This window comes from Camelus ferus, chromosome 12 (genome assembly GCF_009834535.1).
Source record: "Camelus ferus isolate YT-003-E chromosome 12, BCGSAC_Cfer_1.0, whole genome shotgun sequence".
Classification (NCBI taxonomy): domain Eukaryota; kingdom Metazoa; phylum Chordata; class Mammalia; order Artiodactyla; family Camelidae; genus Camelus; species Camelus ferus.
In genome coordinates, this window is record NC_045707.1 from 39,438,455 (window position 1) to 39,454,895 (window position 16,441).

At 39.0% G+C, this 16,441-nt stretch overlaps 2 protein-coding genes across 14 annotated transcripts in view; one reads left to right on the forward strand and one right to left on the reverse strand.

Annotated features, from left to right (window-relative positions):
* C12H12orf73 (chromosome 12 C12orf73 homolog) overlaps positions 1-16,441 on the forward strand; it is a 25,424-nt gene continuing 8,983 nt past the window's right edge. The window contains exons 1-5 of one of the 13 annotated variants that reach the window (XM_032493480.1): positions 1-127; positions 2,752-2,879; positions 3,582-3,704; positions 10,994-11,186; positions 12,891-13,084. In XM_032493480.1, the coding sequence (XP_032349371.1) occupies positions 3,597-3,704; positions 10,994-11,186; positions 12,891-12,913 (324 nt within the window). In that variant the 5' untranslated portion in view covers positions 1-127; positions 2,752-2,879; positions 3,582-3,596 and the 3' untranslated portion in view covers positions 12,914-13,084. The other 12 variants (XM_032493487.1, XM_032493479.1, XM_032493482.1 and 9 more) reach the window with 12 other exon arrangements.
* HSP90B1 (heat shock protein 90 beta family member 1) overlaps positions 14,757-16,441 on the reverse strand; it is a 16,240-nt gene continuing 14,555 nt past the window's right edge. Inside the window, exons 15-18 of the mRNA XM_006193691.3 lie at positions 16,161-16,239; positions 15,914-16,069; positions 15,534-15,656; positions 14,757-15,056 (exon numbers count right to left, since the gene is read on the reverse strand). Coding sequence (XP_006193753.1) covers positions 15,027-15,056; positions 15,534-15,656; positions 15,914-16,069; positions 16,161-16,239 — 388 coding nt within the window. The 3' untranslated portion in view covers positions 14,757-15,026. The remainder of the gene's footprint in view (positions 15,057-15,533; positions 15,657-15,913; positions 16,070-16,160; positions 16,240-16,441) is intronic.

The following is a 16,441-nucleotide window of genomic DNA, read 5'->3' on the forward strand; positions in this document are numbered from 1 at the left end:
TCACTGTCGTCACGTGACACAGGACAGTCCAATCACGTTCGCGCTTCCCTCGTTGGTTCTGCTGGCCACTTGGCCTTTCGGGAAGGGTGGAGGACAAAAAGGCTGGGAGGGGGAGTGCTTCGCTGACGTAAGCTTTTGTGGGCCCCGACTTTTCGGTGGTGTGTGTGTGTAGGCGGGCGCGCGCGCGCCCGCGTGTGTGTGTGTGTCTGTTTGTCTGTCTGATGTCCTCTGTGGTCACTGTGTAGGTAGGCGGTTATGCTTTCCAGAACTATCCCGGCCTTTCCACCCAACGTTTTATTCTGACTAGAAAGAGCAATTTGCATTAATTATCAAGTAATTACTGGGGTGTAGGGGAGAGAAGAGACTTCGGAATAAAAAAACCTGTGGGTCCTGGGCACTGTATCATACTGGGCCTCAGTTTCCTAATCTGTAAAATGAGGGTGATTGTAAAATGGCTTTTTACATAAACTGTTCTTTGCTTTACTTTGGTTATGTAAAAATACCAAAGTTTGAAGTCTATATAGTAGATGGCATTCAGGCATATGGTTTTTTCAAAAATCCGTATGATTACCTCAATAGTACAGATTAAGGATTCCATGAAATCCAACATCCATTTCTGATAAAAACTTTAAGCAATCTAGGAACAGAAGGGAACTTCCTCAGCTTGATAGATGATGTCTATAAAAAAGTTACTGTATTTATTCAGTTTACTTTATGGTTTAATGTAGAGAATCTTATGAAACCTACAAAAAAAGTACTAGAATAAGTTTAGCAAAGTTGCAAGATAAAAAATCAGTTGTATTCTATATACTACCAACAAATCAGAAAAAACACCATTCACAATAGCATCAAAAAATATGAAATACTTAGGGATAAACTTGATATTTCCTGAAAACTACAAAAGATTACTAAGATATATTAAGAACTAAAAAAGTAGAGAGATAAATGCACCAGAATATTGTCAAGATGTCTGTAGATTGAATAGATTGAATATTATGGCAATCAAAATCCCAGTAGACTTTTTGTAGAAATTGACAAGATGATTCTAAAAGTCATATGGAAATGCAAAGATCTAGAATAGCCAAAACAACTCTTTAAAAAGAAATAATAGTATGCTATCACTTATATGTGGAACCTAAAAAATAGAGCTAGTGAATATAACAAAAAAAAAAAGAAAAAAAAATTGGAGGACCAACACTACCTGATTATAAGGCTACAGTAATTAAAACAATGTAGTATTGGCATTTTGATAGATAAAAATACATCAATGGAAAATAATAAAGTCTAGAAATAGATACATAACATATAGACAATCAGCAGATTTCCACAAAGGTACAAAGGCAATTCAGTGGAGAAAGCATAATTTTTTCAACAAAAGCATAAGTTTTTTGAACAATTGGATAGCCAGCTGCAAACAAAACAAAACTTGGACTCACACCTCATACCATACAAAAAGTTTAGCTCAAAATAGATCACAAACTTAACCGTAAGACCTATATCTATAAAACTTCTAGAAGAAAAACCAAGAGAATCTGTGACCCTGGGTTAGATTTCTTAGGTATAACACCAAAGCATGACTCACAAAAGAGAAAAATGAAAACTGGACTTCATTAAAATTAAAAACTTCTGCTCTTCAAAAGATTTTTAAGAAAAAGAAGTTATAGACCAGGAGAAAATATTTGTAGATCAAATCTATCTGATAAAGGACTTGTATCCATACCCATAATATGTAAAGAAAATTCGAAACACATTAAAAAAAAACAATTAAAAATGTGTAAAGGAATTGAGTAGATACTTTACCAAAGAAAATATAAACACAATTCTCAACATGATTAGTCATGATATGCCATCCACCTATTAGGATGGCTAAAATTAAAAAGACTGATCAAAGTGTTAAGATGTGGAGAAACTAGAACTCTAATACTGCTGGTGGGAATGTACAGTTGTACAACTAGTTTGGAAAACAGTTTGGCAATTTATTTAAAAGTTTGATATATACCTACCATATGCTACAGCCATTCTACTCCTAGGAATGTACCCAAATGAAATGGAAGCATGTATTCATTGACCTGTATACACGTCTTTCTGCTTCTCTTCACTGTTCATAGTAGTTGTATTTGCATTAGCCAAAAACTGGAAACAATCAAAATGTCCACTAAAGGTGAGTGGATAAGCCAGCTGTGGTATAAGCATACTCAGCAAAAGTGAACTACTGATACATACAACAATGTGCACAATCTCAAAATAATTGTGCTGCATGAAATAAGCCAGACCAAAAATAGTACATACTGTATGACTCAATTTCTTTAACATGCTGGAAAATGCAAACTAATCTGTAGTGACAGAAAACGATCAAAAGTTGCTTAGGGAATGAGGCTGTGTGGGAGGAATTAAAAAGGGACGCAAAGAAACTTAAGGGTGAGGAGTTCATAATCTTGATTGTAATGGTTTCACAGGTGTAAGATATGTCAGACTTCATCCAACTGTATACTTAAAATACGTGCAGTTTACTGAATGTCAAATGTACCTCCAGAAAACTGTTTAAAAATGTGAATGTACCATGATACACTTTATACATACAAGATTAATTCTTCAAAACTGTCCTGCATTAACCTTTGGCTAAACAAAAAGCAATCCATAATCAAAGCACAATCTTAAAAACGCGTAGATTAAATAATGTCGATTTCATTCTTCTTTTCCAGTAGCACCACAGCACAAGGTCATATCTGTCTGGGTGTGGCTCTGTTTCAGGTTATAAAAGGACGCGCTGGGCACTACGACCAAGAGTGTTTTTAACCTCACTCCACAGTGCCCTCACCTAAGCACCAGCGGGCCGGCTCAGTGTGCTAGTCTCCACCCGCTCCTAAAAGGCGGTAAACGTGAGTAACTTCCTTTATGCGTGCGAAAGGACAAATAATGGAAGAATACAGCCAGAGCCGACCCGAGACTCAACATCTGCCAGGAAAATCCAACTAGAGGGAGCGTGATGAGGGTGCAGAAAGCCTGGGGCCGGGAAAGTTCTGGGAATTTGTTCAAAAAGAAAAAAAAGAAAGAAAAGACTCCAGCTCTGGATCAAAGCCCCACTTCCCCGGGTCACGTATCCGCGCCGCAGTGACATCCCCATTTCCGGTCCGACGCGGACAGCATCCCCTGCACTTCCGGTCTGTCCGGTCGGCTGCCGGCTCGGTTTACCGAGCGCCGTTCCTCCGTCTTCTGACCCGCTGCCCAGCGCCGGTACAGCCTGCGGTACAGTCTTCCCCGGGGCGCGCCTCTAGGCCAGGCAGTGCGGTCTGCAGTCCCCTTCCTCCCAGAGTTGACGAGGTGCGGGAAACCGTCCGGTGCGCCCTTCCTCTCGCTCCGCTGGTGCTGTCTTTAAACTCCGAAGGCCGAGCCCGCACACTAAGAACCCAACGAAGGCTGGTCTTCCGCCTTCAAAGGGCGTTCGTACGCTCGGCGCCCTCGTTTCGCAAAAGAGGACCCAGGTGTTCTGACTCCGCCCCTGCGCTGCTTAGGGGCTTGTTTCCCCGCACAGCTTAGCCCGGACCTGGGCACCTTCTAACACCGCCCGCTTTCCCTTCCAGTCCAGCCTGCCGACCATGCCTGCGGGCGTGTCCTGGACCTCCTACCTGAAAATGTTCGCCGCCAGCCTCCTGGCCATGTGCGCCGGCGCCCAAGCGGTGCACAGGTACTATCAGCCGGACCTGGTGAGTGCAGGAGGGTCCTCGTGCCTCACTCCTGGACCACTCCATTCTCAAAGAAGCCAAAGTACTCTTAAAATTAGGAGCACGTCTCCCCGGGTTCTAAAGCCTTGGGATGGCATCCAACTGCATTTAGAGGAATGCATGCCCTGCTCTTACACAGTGTTACACGTTTTTAAGGTTTTACACGGTCTACCTCCTACTGAATTTTATCTTCCACCTTTTGCCCTTTGTTCACCTCTGTTGCAACCTGCTTCCTTGATGTTTCGCAATCTCATCAAGCCTGTCCCCACCTCAAGGTCATGCTTCTCTTCTTGGAATGCTTCTCTCAGATCTTGGCTTGACTTTTTTCTTCAAAATTTCAAGTGTCTGCTCAAATGTCTCCTCCAGCAGTGAGGGGCCTTTGGACAGCTCCTAAAGGATTCCTCCTCTGCTGTTCTGTCCTAGTCCTTGCTTTCCCTTGGAACTTGTCACAATTTGCAATTATTTTATTCATTTGTCTTTTTACTTGTTCTTTTGTTTCCTCCACTAGAATGTAACCTCCAGGAAGGGACTTTCCCCGAGTGGTTCGCTGTTGTATCTAAGTCACCATGAAAAGAGCTTAGATTGTAGTAGATGATCAATAAGTATTTGTTGAATGAAGAATGAGTGAATATAGGCATTCAAAAGAGAGAAATTTAGATTAATTTTGATAAGCACTCCCTAAACTGGAACTTGGAATTAGAGGTTCTTTGGAGGAGTTATGGCATTGGGGAGGTGGATGTAAGGAAACAGTGCAAATAACTACAAGAATGTGCTGGGTGTTGTGCGATTGCCATGAATATATAGAGTGGTTTGGAGCACAGTGTAGGGAACAGTCGTTTCTGTCTGGTCTCTGGACAGGTAACACTACAGAGAACCAGCCATTTGTTTGTTTCTAATTTCAGTGAATTAGTACTACAGTTTTGGAGGTGTTTATTCTTGCTTTCAGATGAGGAAATAGGTTCAGAAGGATGTGGGTGATTTCCTGAAGTTACATAGCTTAATGAGGATTTGAAGCCCAAGCTTTCTGTTTAGTGTTTCCCTTTTTTGACCCCATTAATAAAATGATACAACACCCTTGTAAAACATCCAAATTGAATTCAAGCATGTGGAGTAAAAGTGAAAATCCCCCACTGATGACTCCCTTTCTCCAGTCTGCTCCCTTCTGCTCCCAACTGCCATTTGTTGGCTGGTGTATCCTTCCAGATTTTTACTGTTGTTGAATAGACACACACACACACAGAATTTGTGGGGGGTGTTTTTCCCATGTAAATAGGAGTTCTACACATTTCGCTGCAACTTGCTTGTTTGGTTAACATCCAAATAAATAGATCTGTTTATATTAATAGCCTGTTTTCTTTCTGGTCATTTTAATAGTATTTCATGATATGGATATTCCATATATTATTTAATCAATTCCTTATTGACGTTTAGGTGGCATCTAGTTTTTGTACAAACAATGCTGCCGTAGCTCTTTCCTGCCACTTTAGACTGCTTCTCTTGAATTCTAGGGAAGCATCAAGGGTACATAGTGGAGATAAGAAGAGGTAAGAACCTTCCACAGAAATGCAGTTTGGTCTCTAGCTTGTTCAGGAGTAGACATCAGACAGGCTTTACCAAGAAAGGAATGCCTCTGATTTGACCCCAGGAAACTGACCTTTCGTTCGCCCATCTCATAAGCGAGAATGTGCAAGGGTTGTTACCAGCAGCTACCTGGACCTTGGGGGAAGGCAGCATGAAGCCAGAATCTCCAGAAAGGGCACACCAGAGTGTCTTAGACCACCTCATCCTGATTAGGTGGTGGCATCGACAGTAGGGCACCTCTGTAGGGACTTGCAGGCCATGCTGGCTGGCTGTGTGGAGGAGGCTGTAAGCTTTACTAACATTTAAGGAATTTATGTTCTTCACCTATGTCTATTGGTACTGTTCCAGTAATTACTGTTGCTGTTGTAAGAGCCACAGGCCTTTGCAGGAGTCTTTTAGTCCATACAGCTAGAAGGTCTCACAGGAGACCCTGAGGGCTTCCTAGGGCTTGTGCTCAGTGCTGTCTTAAGGGAGAAGCTTTAAGGGCACTTTTTTCTAGTTATCCAGAACAGCTCATCAGAGTAGGAGAGGAGGCAGACTCAAAGCAGATGCTCTATCCTGGAATAGAGTGTGCTTTTTGCTGGAGCTTCCCTTTTGCGCTTCCTTTTACTTTTTCATTACTTTACTTGTTCTATTTTCCTTAATTTATAATGTACTTATTATTGGAGACATAGTAGGTCAAAGGACACAGTCTATGGACTCATTTTAAAGCGCTTATTTTTGGTTGTCTCCAGACATACCCATGTACACACAAACTGCTACTTAGAAACTCTGCTGACATTGGTAACTATTTATAACAAACACTGACTAGTCTTTTAAAAATTGATTTTATAGTTAGTATGTAAATAAGAAGTGCCATCTTTTTTTTAATCGAAGTCAAATTGTCATTTAGCTTTATACTATATACTGGCAATTCAGGTTAACTACAAATGTGTGCCTGTGTTTGTGCGTAAGTAGGTGGTTAAGAATACTTTGTAGAAACTGGAAACATGATATTATATTTTATAGGGCTTTGTGACGTCGCATAAATTTTGCTTTTGTAACTTAAGGGAAAAATAGCCCTTCTAAATTAATTAGTTTCCACTGTTTAACGAACATGAAACAAGCTACATTCTTTGTATGAAGTGAAGGGATTGGAATATCAAATCCTAGGACTGGTTTTAAGAGAGGAAATCATCAGACAAGTTACTCTAGCTTTTATTTCATTTCCTATCACTGAACTTTTTAGAAAGTCATTTTCACTTCAAAATGAGAATGGTGCTAGGCAGCATATCTTTTACCTTCCTACTTCTGCTATTACCCTAACCCAGCATCCCCACATCCCCAAACCCCACATCCTTTCCTAAACTATTGTGTTTCTGTAGGATTAATTAACTGTTAGGGGGGGAAAAAAAAGAATAAAATGAGCCCAGGACAAAGGTTTTGAACTTTAGGCATTGAAAAGCTATTGATGTTTTCTGATATAATTGGAATTATGCCAGAATAATCTTGCAGTTTTGTGTAAAGTAATTTGGGTAAAGATTTTATTTCTCTAATCTTATGAGCTTGTAAGAGTCTAGAGCAAAGTCTGTTGATTTTTTTCATTCAGCACATTTTTTGACTGCTTCTTGCTATGAGGGATATTCTCATAGCATTGTAAGAAATAAGGTGGAGATTAAGATGTGGTCCCTTTCCTCAGGGACCTTACAGTATAAGCTGATAGCCGATGGCTACAGATATGCCTCTAAATCATTATGATATGGGGCCTTTGGGTTAATTCTGATCAGAGATGGGTGAACAGTGGTGGGAAAGGCATTGTGGGAGGGAATCATGTCATCTTCCTTGTCACTTGAGCCTTGGGCAATGAGAAGAATTTTGGTAGTGCCAGTATGAGGGGCTGTGTAGAGGGAGGAGAGAACAGGCCACATGAAGGTTGGGAGATGGAGGCATGTGATACTTACTGAAATGCCTCTAAAGGTCACCAGCAACCTCCATGTTGTTAAATCCTGTGGTCTTTTTTAGCAGACTTTGTCGTTGAACCCGTCAGCATCTATCGACACAGTGGAATATTCTCTCCTTTCACACTTCTATTGGCTTGTGGGCTCCACTCCTGTTTCTTCTGTCTCTTTGGTCACTGTTTCTTAGTCTTTGCTATTTCCTCTTCATCTCCTTATCTCCCAACATTGGTGGGCCTCAGGGCTCAGTACTTGACTTTTTTTCTCTGTCTGTATTCACTTCCGTGAACCCGTCTTATCTCAAAGCATAAGTTATTTCTTGTATACTAAAATTATACCTTCAGCCTCGACCTCTCCCGTGAGTGTACAGTTGAGTTATTAATTGCACACTTGACAATTCCACTTGGGTGTGCAGTGGGTGAACACGTTTACAGCTGGGCTCCTGGCTTTCCGCCTGCTCTTCTTTGGAAGTCTGCTCTGTCCCAGTAGGTGGTGACTCCATTCTTCTAGTTGTTTAGGCCAAAACCTGGGAGTCATCTTTAACTCCTCTCATACTGCACGTAACAGCAAGTCTCTCTGGCTTAATCTGGAAAGCATATCCAGAATCTCACCACTTTTCACCACCTCCATTGCTACCACTCAGTTCAAGCCACTGTCGGTCATCTCTCCCACAGTTATTGCCGTAGCTTCCAGTCCTATCTCCTGCCTTCCACACTTGCACCCTGACAGCCTCTTCTCAACAAAACCACCATCTTTTTACTTAAGTCAGGTCGTGTCACTCTTCTGCTCAAAACCCTCCAGTGACTTCCCATCTCTGCAGCCCCTTTTCCCCTCTGTCCTTGTCTCTTCCTAACCCCTCGCTGAGTACTTGGACCAGCTGTGCTGACCACCTTGCTTTTCCTTGAACACAAGGGCACATTGCTGCCTTAGGTTTTCCACTTCTGTGGTTCCATCTGCCTGAAACACTCCTGATAGTTCTATGGCTGCTTTCTCATCCCCCTCCATGTCTTTTGTTCAGAAGTCACCTTTTTAGAAAATAAGCACATGAAAAGATGCTCAGCATCATTAGCCCTCAGGGAAATGCAAATCAAAACCACAATAAGGTACCACTTTATAACCACTATGATGGCTATAATTAAAAAAAAAAACAGTGAATGACAAGTATTGGTGAGGATGTGGAGAAATTAGAACCCTCGTACAGTGGTGTTAGGGATGTAAAATGGTACAGCTTCTATGGAAAACAATCTGGAAGTTCCTCAAACATAGAGTGACCATATGACCCAGCAATTCCACTTCTAAGGTTATACCCGAGATAAATGAAAACAAACATCTGCACAAAAACCTGTACATGAATGTCCATAGAAGTATTATTCATTAGAGCCAAAAAGTGGAAACAATCCAAATATCCATCAACTGATGAATAATAAATAGAATCAATAAAATAAAATATTTATTTATACAAATAAAATATGGTATGTCCTATAATGAAATATTATTTGGTCCTAAAAGGGCATGAAATATTGATATATGTGACCACATGGATGAACTTTGGAAATCTGCTAAATGAAAGACACCAGTCATAAAAGACCACATATTGTTTGATACCCTTTATATGAAATGTCTAGAGTAGGCAAGTCTATGGAGACACGGCAGTGGCTTGGTGATCAGGGTGGTGGGGGAGGGTATTGTATGGAAATGGGGGTGACTAATGGGTTTAGGGTTTCTTTTTGGGGTGATGAAAATGTTCTAAAATTTATTGTAGTGATGGATGTGCAACTTTGTGAGTATACCAAAAGCCCTTGAATATTTAAATAGATGAATGGTATGGTATGTGAATTATATCTCACTAAAGCTGTTACAAATTAAAAAAAAAAAAAAAGGTCACCTTCTCAGGCTTTTCCTGATCACCTTTTTGAAGGCAGTTTTGTATTTTTTTGCCCACAGCTTTATGCTTTCCACGTAATAGGCACTTAATGTTGTTGAATAAATGAGTTTATTCCTAGTAACTGTCTTCTGTGCCAGGCACATGGTGGAGAGTCAGGATAGCGCAGGAATGAATTTTCCAGTGAGGAAACCCTTATTCAAATTTGTGATCTGTGTGTTCTAACTTCATTAATTTACATGCGACTGTCCGGTTTTCCCAATGCCACTCTAAAGAGACTGTCTTTTTTCTATTGTATTTTCTTGCCTCTTTTGTCGAAGATTGACTGTTAAGTCTGTGGGTTTATTTATGACTCTCTGTTCTGTTCCATTGATCCATATGTCTGTTTTTGTGCCAGTACCATGCTGTTTGATTACTGTAGCTCTGTAGTATTGTCTGAAGTCTGGGAGGGTTATTCCTCCAGCCTCGTTCTTTTTCTTCAATATTGCTTTGGTAATTCTGGGTCTTTTTCCATATACATTTTAGGATTATTTGTTCTACTTTTGTGAAAAATGTCTTGGGTAATTTGATAGGGATTGCATTAAATCTGTAGATTGCTTTGGGTAGTATGGCCATTTTAACAATATTAATTCTTCCAGTCCAAGAGTATGGGATATCTTTCCATTTCTTTAAGTCATCTTTAATTTCTTTGTCTTGTTCCAGATTTTAGTGGAAGGCTTTCAGCTTTTCACTGTTGAGTATTATGCTGGCTGTAGGTTTGTTGTCCATTAATATTGATGCAAAGTTTCCCTCTTTGACTCCTCTAGTACTTAAGGTATAGCCTGGATAATAGAGGCATATAAATATAGGGCTAGAAAGGGACTTAGATCAGCTGTGGGTTCTCATAGTAAAGATGTATCATTGAGTATCAGAGGACTTTTTGTTCTTTTTAACTTTTTACTTCGATGTTTTTCAAGTCACATTTAATTATAGTCAAAGAAAGCACTGGTATCTATTTTTTTGTGTGTTTTTGTTTTTGTTTTTGTTTTAATAGACAATACCTGAAATTCCACCAAAGCCTGGAGAACTCAAAACAGAGCTTTTGGGACTGAAAAAGAGACAGCATGAACCTCAAAATCCAACTCTGCCAAGAACTTTGTGAATAATATTATGAGAATTAAATACATATTTAAAAAATTTAATGAGTCAAATTCCTTGTTTTTAAGCAACTAGTACAATGCTAACTGCAAGAGGAGGTGCTCAGTAGATGTTCACTAATCCATATTGAGATTTAATTATGGTTTGACCAGTGTTTCTTAAAAACTGCCAAAGCTTATATATCAGCTTCCTGAATGTGGTCTGATACTTAGTCTTGAAGATCATATGAGATAGACTATTTGCAGTGTCTCCTGCCCTTATGATTCTGGTTTATTTCTCTGAATAAGCTTGACTATAACAGCGAAGGGGAATTATAAATTAACTATAGTAAAAGTGACATTGACCATGAATGCTTATGGTGTGAAGTTAATATTTCTCTAAATATTGGAAAGTACTATTTATACTAAACTGAATTCAGTTGAAATATTTAAATTTGAATTTCTTTTGGAATTGTGTATGTAACAAAATTAACAATTGTGACTTGGACTGTGACAAGTTCTTTACCCCTAATTTGAGAAACCATTTTGGCATTTAATTTCTTATAAAATATATTTTAAAATAACTGATAAATGAGTATTATTATGAGTTGAACTGTATCCCTCCAAAAGATCTTAAAGTCCTAACTCCTGGTACCTGTGAATGTGTATTTGGAAATAGGGTTTTTTCAAATGTAGCTAAGTAAAGATAAGGTCACTAGGCTGAACCCTAATCCAGTGTAAATGGTGTCTTTTTATAAGAAGAGGAATATGCCACGGAAAGACAGACACACAGGGAGAATGCCAGATGACAACAGAGGCAAAGATTGGAGTGAGCAGCCACAAGCCAGTGGTCACCACCAGAAGCTAGGAAGAGGCAAGGAAGGGTTCTCCCGAGAGTCTCAGAGCATGGCGCTGCCAACACCTGGACTTCAGACTTTTGGCCTCCAGAACTGTGAGAATAAATTTCTATTGTTTTAAGCCATCTAGTTACAGTGGTACTTGGATAACCATAAAGCAGCCCTGGGAAACTAATACAAACGTTTTAGCCCTTTGCTGAGTTTATAAAAGCAGGACAAGAGTAATTTATAAAGCACTCAGCTTTGTATTCAGGGCTATTTTTCCAAAAGAAGTTTTTCGGAATTCTGCATTCTTAAAGATCATGTCTAAGCCTATTACTTCTTAGCCAGTTAGCAAATTGCTACATGACATTGATCTTTAGGGTCAGTGTTAAAATCTTAAATACTAAATTCCTAAATGCAAACAAAATGCTTTTGTTTTATTCTCCACAGTCAATGCCCCTTTCAGTTTAACAGTATAAAGCAACTAAACAAAATGGTTTATTTCCAACCTCATAATCAAGATTTTTCTTTTCCACTGCATGTCATTTGGTACCTTATCACATGCTCCCAGCACAAAGTGGATCTTCAGTTTTGTTAGTGACAGCTGAGCTGTAGCCCACCCTAGGGGGAAAAGGCCTGGGATTCTGAGGTAGAAGATGGAATTTTTAGTTCAGACTGATTGCTGTTTGCTGAAACTTAATTTATTGTGACCTTATGCATGAGACTTACCTTCTCTGGATCAAATTCCATAGTTGCCATTAACTGTATACTTTTTTCATGAAAAAAATTGTATACTTCACAAATGGTGAAGCTTGCCACAGCTGTCATTGCAAGGACTTTATATCAAACTAGAAAAATTTTGACTTTTAAATTAAAAGAATTAAAAAATGTTTTCTTAAGCATTAATTCAGTAATTCTCATCCAGTTGCCTAACTTCCTCGAGGAGTTGGAATTCTCAAAGGCTTCAGGAAGGGTACTTGATTTACTATAAATCAACAATAACATTGTTTTTTAACTCCAAACTAATTTTATCAATTGAATTTGGAAGGTGGAGTTTTTCTTCTTGTTAAATGGACATTTACTAATTCTAGTTCTCCATTAACTTTAGTACATGAACACCAAATAGGTGAGCTTTGATACACATTTTGTAGATACCAGTGAGGAACCCTTTATTACTTTCCAGAATGAAGGCTTGGGGACACTGTTCACCCTTTGCTTGAAGAAAGGACCTGCCCCTTGAGGTTAGCTTGTGCACAAGGAGAGGACCCTCATACCATGGATGAATGCAGTGGACCATACTATAAAAGCATCCCTATACCTTCCTTTTACAAGTAGAGTGGTCTGGCTATTGATTTGAACCCACCTTCATGAAGGTGAAAAATTAACTTTATAGCTATTAAAATAAAAATGCACCAAAAGTAAAAATGCCATCATTTCAGTAAATGTTAATTCTAAGTAATTTTAACCAAGATGTGTATTTCTTTTCTTTTTTTAAAGTTGAGCCTCACTGTGAAAAATAAACATTGTGGTGGGTGTGGAAATGTAGCATCTGGATTCCCAAGGAAAGGCATGTCACCCTAGGGCTGAGTGCTTATCATTGAGCTTCCTTCAGTTGCCAGCTCCTGTGGGGACGGCCTCAGCTAGCACAGCCTTGCTTAGAGCTATGCGTCCAGCCCACTCAGCACAATGCAGACATACTGGGCCACTCTGAGGGGACTCATTTTAGCTCAGCTTCCCTCAAGGTTGACAGGCTATTTGTACCTGCATTACAGCTCAGCTTCTCCTTCTGCTCAGTTCCATTTCTCTTCCTTCCACAGGTGGATTCATGGGCACTCCTTAATAAGCAGCCTCCATATGGAACTCCATCTCAGTGCTTCCTGGGGAACCAAATCTGTAACAAAAACCAAATATTAAAAGTAGTCCAATATTATTCCTTAATGAAGCTGTGGGGGGAAAAAGTCCAAGATAGACCAGTTGCAACCTGTTTGCTAATTAAATCAGACCGGTTAAACAGTGACGGTGTAAGGTGTGTGTGGAATAGCTGCTTGTTTTGACCACAACCTGAGGGAGTATGATGCTTTTTATGCTCCCTCATGGTAACAGTGGAAATTTAGAATTTGTAACTGGAAGATTCTGAGCAGCAAAAGTTTTAGATGGATGTCACAAGTTTAATGCAACCCAATAGCTTTAACTTTTATATAGTAACAATTTTCATTAAAAGTAGTCATTTACAGTGGCCAAAAAATTGGAAACGAATGCTACAATAGCTAGTTAATAACTAATAACACTGGATCATGAAAGGAAACTGTACCTTAATTAATAGCATGTTTCTCTATGAATGAGCTCCCATTCTCTTAAAAGGGAAAAGCAGCAGCACAGATTGTTAAAAAGACACACAGTCAAGTAGGGTAGATATCTAGAAGTTTCAAAGGGATTATTACAACCTAATCCTAGAGTTTGGTGGGGAGGGATAGGAAGTACATAGTGAACAAAAATTATGAGATGCCCAGAAAGGGTCCTAAATTATCAAGAAAATTTTGAAGTGCCCGACAACTCTATAGTACTTAAAATTAGGTTCCATAGAACTTTATTACATACCATGACCTTTGAATATGCAACTAAGATTTTCTCTCCCTAGCCATTTAAAAAAAAACGCAGAAACCCCATTTCAGATGGCTATTAGTGAAATTAGAGAAACTGTTTCTCCCATAAATAACACATTTCAAAACAAAGTAAACAACAGCTCAATGAGGATCCTCACTCAGTATCTATAGTTTTATCTGTGGTAGGATTATAGCTGACTTTTAAGATAGCCTTTTGATTTTGCAATAAATTTAGACTTACAGGGAAACTGCAAAGTCAGCAGAATTCCTGTATCCCTGATCCCATAAACGCTGTCATCTTACTTGACCATATTACATATGCCAGAGCTAAGAAACCAGTGAGCTATACCTCAGAATGGATTTCACAAGCTTTAACCCAGGTTACCAGCATTGCAATTAGTTGCTGTGTCTCCAGTCTCCTCCAGTCTGGGACTCTCTTTGGTTTTGACCTTGAAAAACTTGAAGAGTACTCTTCACATACTCTAGGTTGAGGTTATGAGTTTTTTAAAAAGAACACCAGGGTGAAGTACCCTCCTCATCACATCAGGGGGTACGTAACATCACTGGTAATACTAACCTTGATCACTTGGTTATTAAGGTAGCATCTGCCAGATTTCTCTGCTATAGCCACTGTTTTCCCCTTCTAGACAGTCATCAAATCCAGCCTACATTCAAAAAGGAAAGGAGGATTAAGTTCCACCTCCTAGAAGGGGAAGCATCTACAGGTACTATTTGAAATTCTCATGTAAGGAAGAGTATCTCTTCCTTCTATGGGTGATTTTTAAAAATAACTAAAAAACAAAAACAAACCATTTTTAAGTATGAATTTCTTTTGTAAGGAGGAATATCCAAGACACATGATTTAAAAAAACATACATATATATATTTTCTTTTATTTTATGTCTATATGAGATGGCAGATGTTCACTACTTATTGTGGTAATCATTTCATGATGTATGCAAGTCAAGTCATTATGCTTTACACCTTGAACAGTGCTGAAGGTCAATTATTACAACAAAACTGGAAGAAAAAAATTATCAGGTAGTTCTAAAATGAATAATGAAGATAGGCAAGACACTGAGTATTTGGGATCTTTTTTATTTTTATACACATGACAAGATTTTACACCAAGAATAGTCAGTTAAATAGTACAAATTTACATTCATGAGGAATGTTAAAAAAAATTCAACTAAAAAAACCCACGTCTTCCTGTGACCCACAATCCCAACGTTTTACAGTGCAGGGGAGAAGGGGGCTGGCAGGGAGCATCCAAAACAAGTCTCTCCCAAAAGAAATGACTTAAATTTCACATTCCTTCTCCACACGGGATCCAAATGGTGACAGTATAATTTACAGTTCATCTTTTTCAGCTGTAGATTTCTGTGAAAACAGAAAAATCAGAAGACATTAAAAACTAGCACAGTAAACCTTAGCTCACAGAAGGTTCATGTACGGAAAAAACAACTGAAATGGGCTCAGCCCGGTTCCATTACTTGAGCTGTAGGCTAGAACCTCACTTTGCTAATCTGCAAAATAACTTAGAACCCACCAAGACCAGTAGTGCCTGAACACAAACAATCAAAAACTTAAAATATCCTCTAACGTACTTATAGTTAGGGCAGAAGCACAAAGAACATGGAAGCACCATGAGCTAAGGAACATCTGTTTAAAAGCATCTCAAGAATGGATGGCTAAACTAGGAATAAAACACAATTTAAAGAAAAAAGTGATTTGCTCCAGCTTTTGAATTTGATATCATATGCCTATCTCTTGGCAGATTTCTGTAAATCTGACTTCAGTAACAGTCTTAAATTTGCAGGAACTAAAAATGCAAGTCCCATTGGTGGTTTGCTCTACCTCTGCTGTTTCTCGTTCTTCTTCATCCATTCCTGCATCCACTTCTTCCTCATCATCTTGCTCTGTGTCTTCTGTGGTGTCCTCTGCTGTTTCTTCAGGTTCTTCTTCGGGTTCTTCTTCCACCTAAGGGCAACATTTACGAGCCCATTAACGCATCAGATGCTTTGGATCTATTTTCACTTTGCTCACTTAAATGTGTAAGATCGTATTTAACTTCACTCCTGTTTATCCAGAGCTGCAGAGTAAATCCTCTAATTAGAGTTAGCAGTCAAGCTAACAAAGGGAGACAGACCGAAAAAAAGGAAGTAAAAGGGAATTTCTCAATTTCTAGCATAGTGTGTGACGCTGGGGATTCAAACATTCAATAAATTATTTCAAACCTTTGCATCAGGATCAATGTTTAAGCTGAGACGAAGCATTCTTTCTATTCTATCTCCATACGCTTTAGTGTCTGGTAAAAGGTATCCTGACCGCAGTGTTGCTGTTTCAAACAAAACTACAGCAAGATCCGAAACTGTTTTATCATCTTCATCTTCCTGAAATGGAAGATGTCACACTTGATTAATATTAAAGGGTCCAAAGTGTTCAAATTAAAAGACAAAGGAGTATGGCTGTGACAGTGCTCACCTTAACTCGTCGAAGCATGTCTCTGATCAGTGGATGTCTGGGGTTAATTTCAAATGTTTTCTTCTGGCTGGCATAATAACTGTTAAGAAGTAAAAATGAACATTAACAAATATACCAAATTTTAAGGTCCATACATTTCCCATATTGTTACTAACTTTCATAATTACAGAGAACAATTCTTCGAAAAATTAAGACATGATTATATATTGTTACATCAGGCTTTCGCTTTTAAAGGGAAATGTGCATGGTTAGATGAAAGAGGATAATAAAGAGAAATCTTT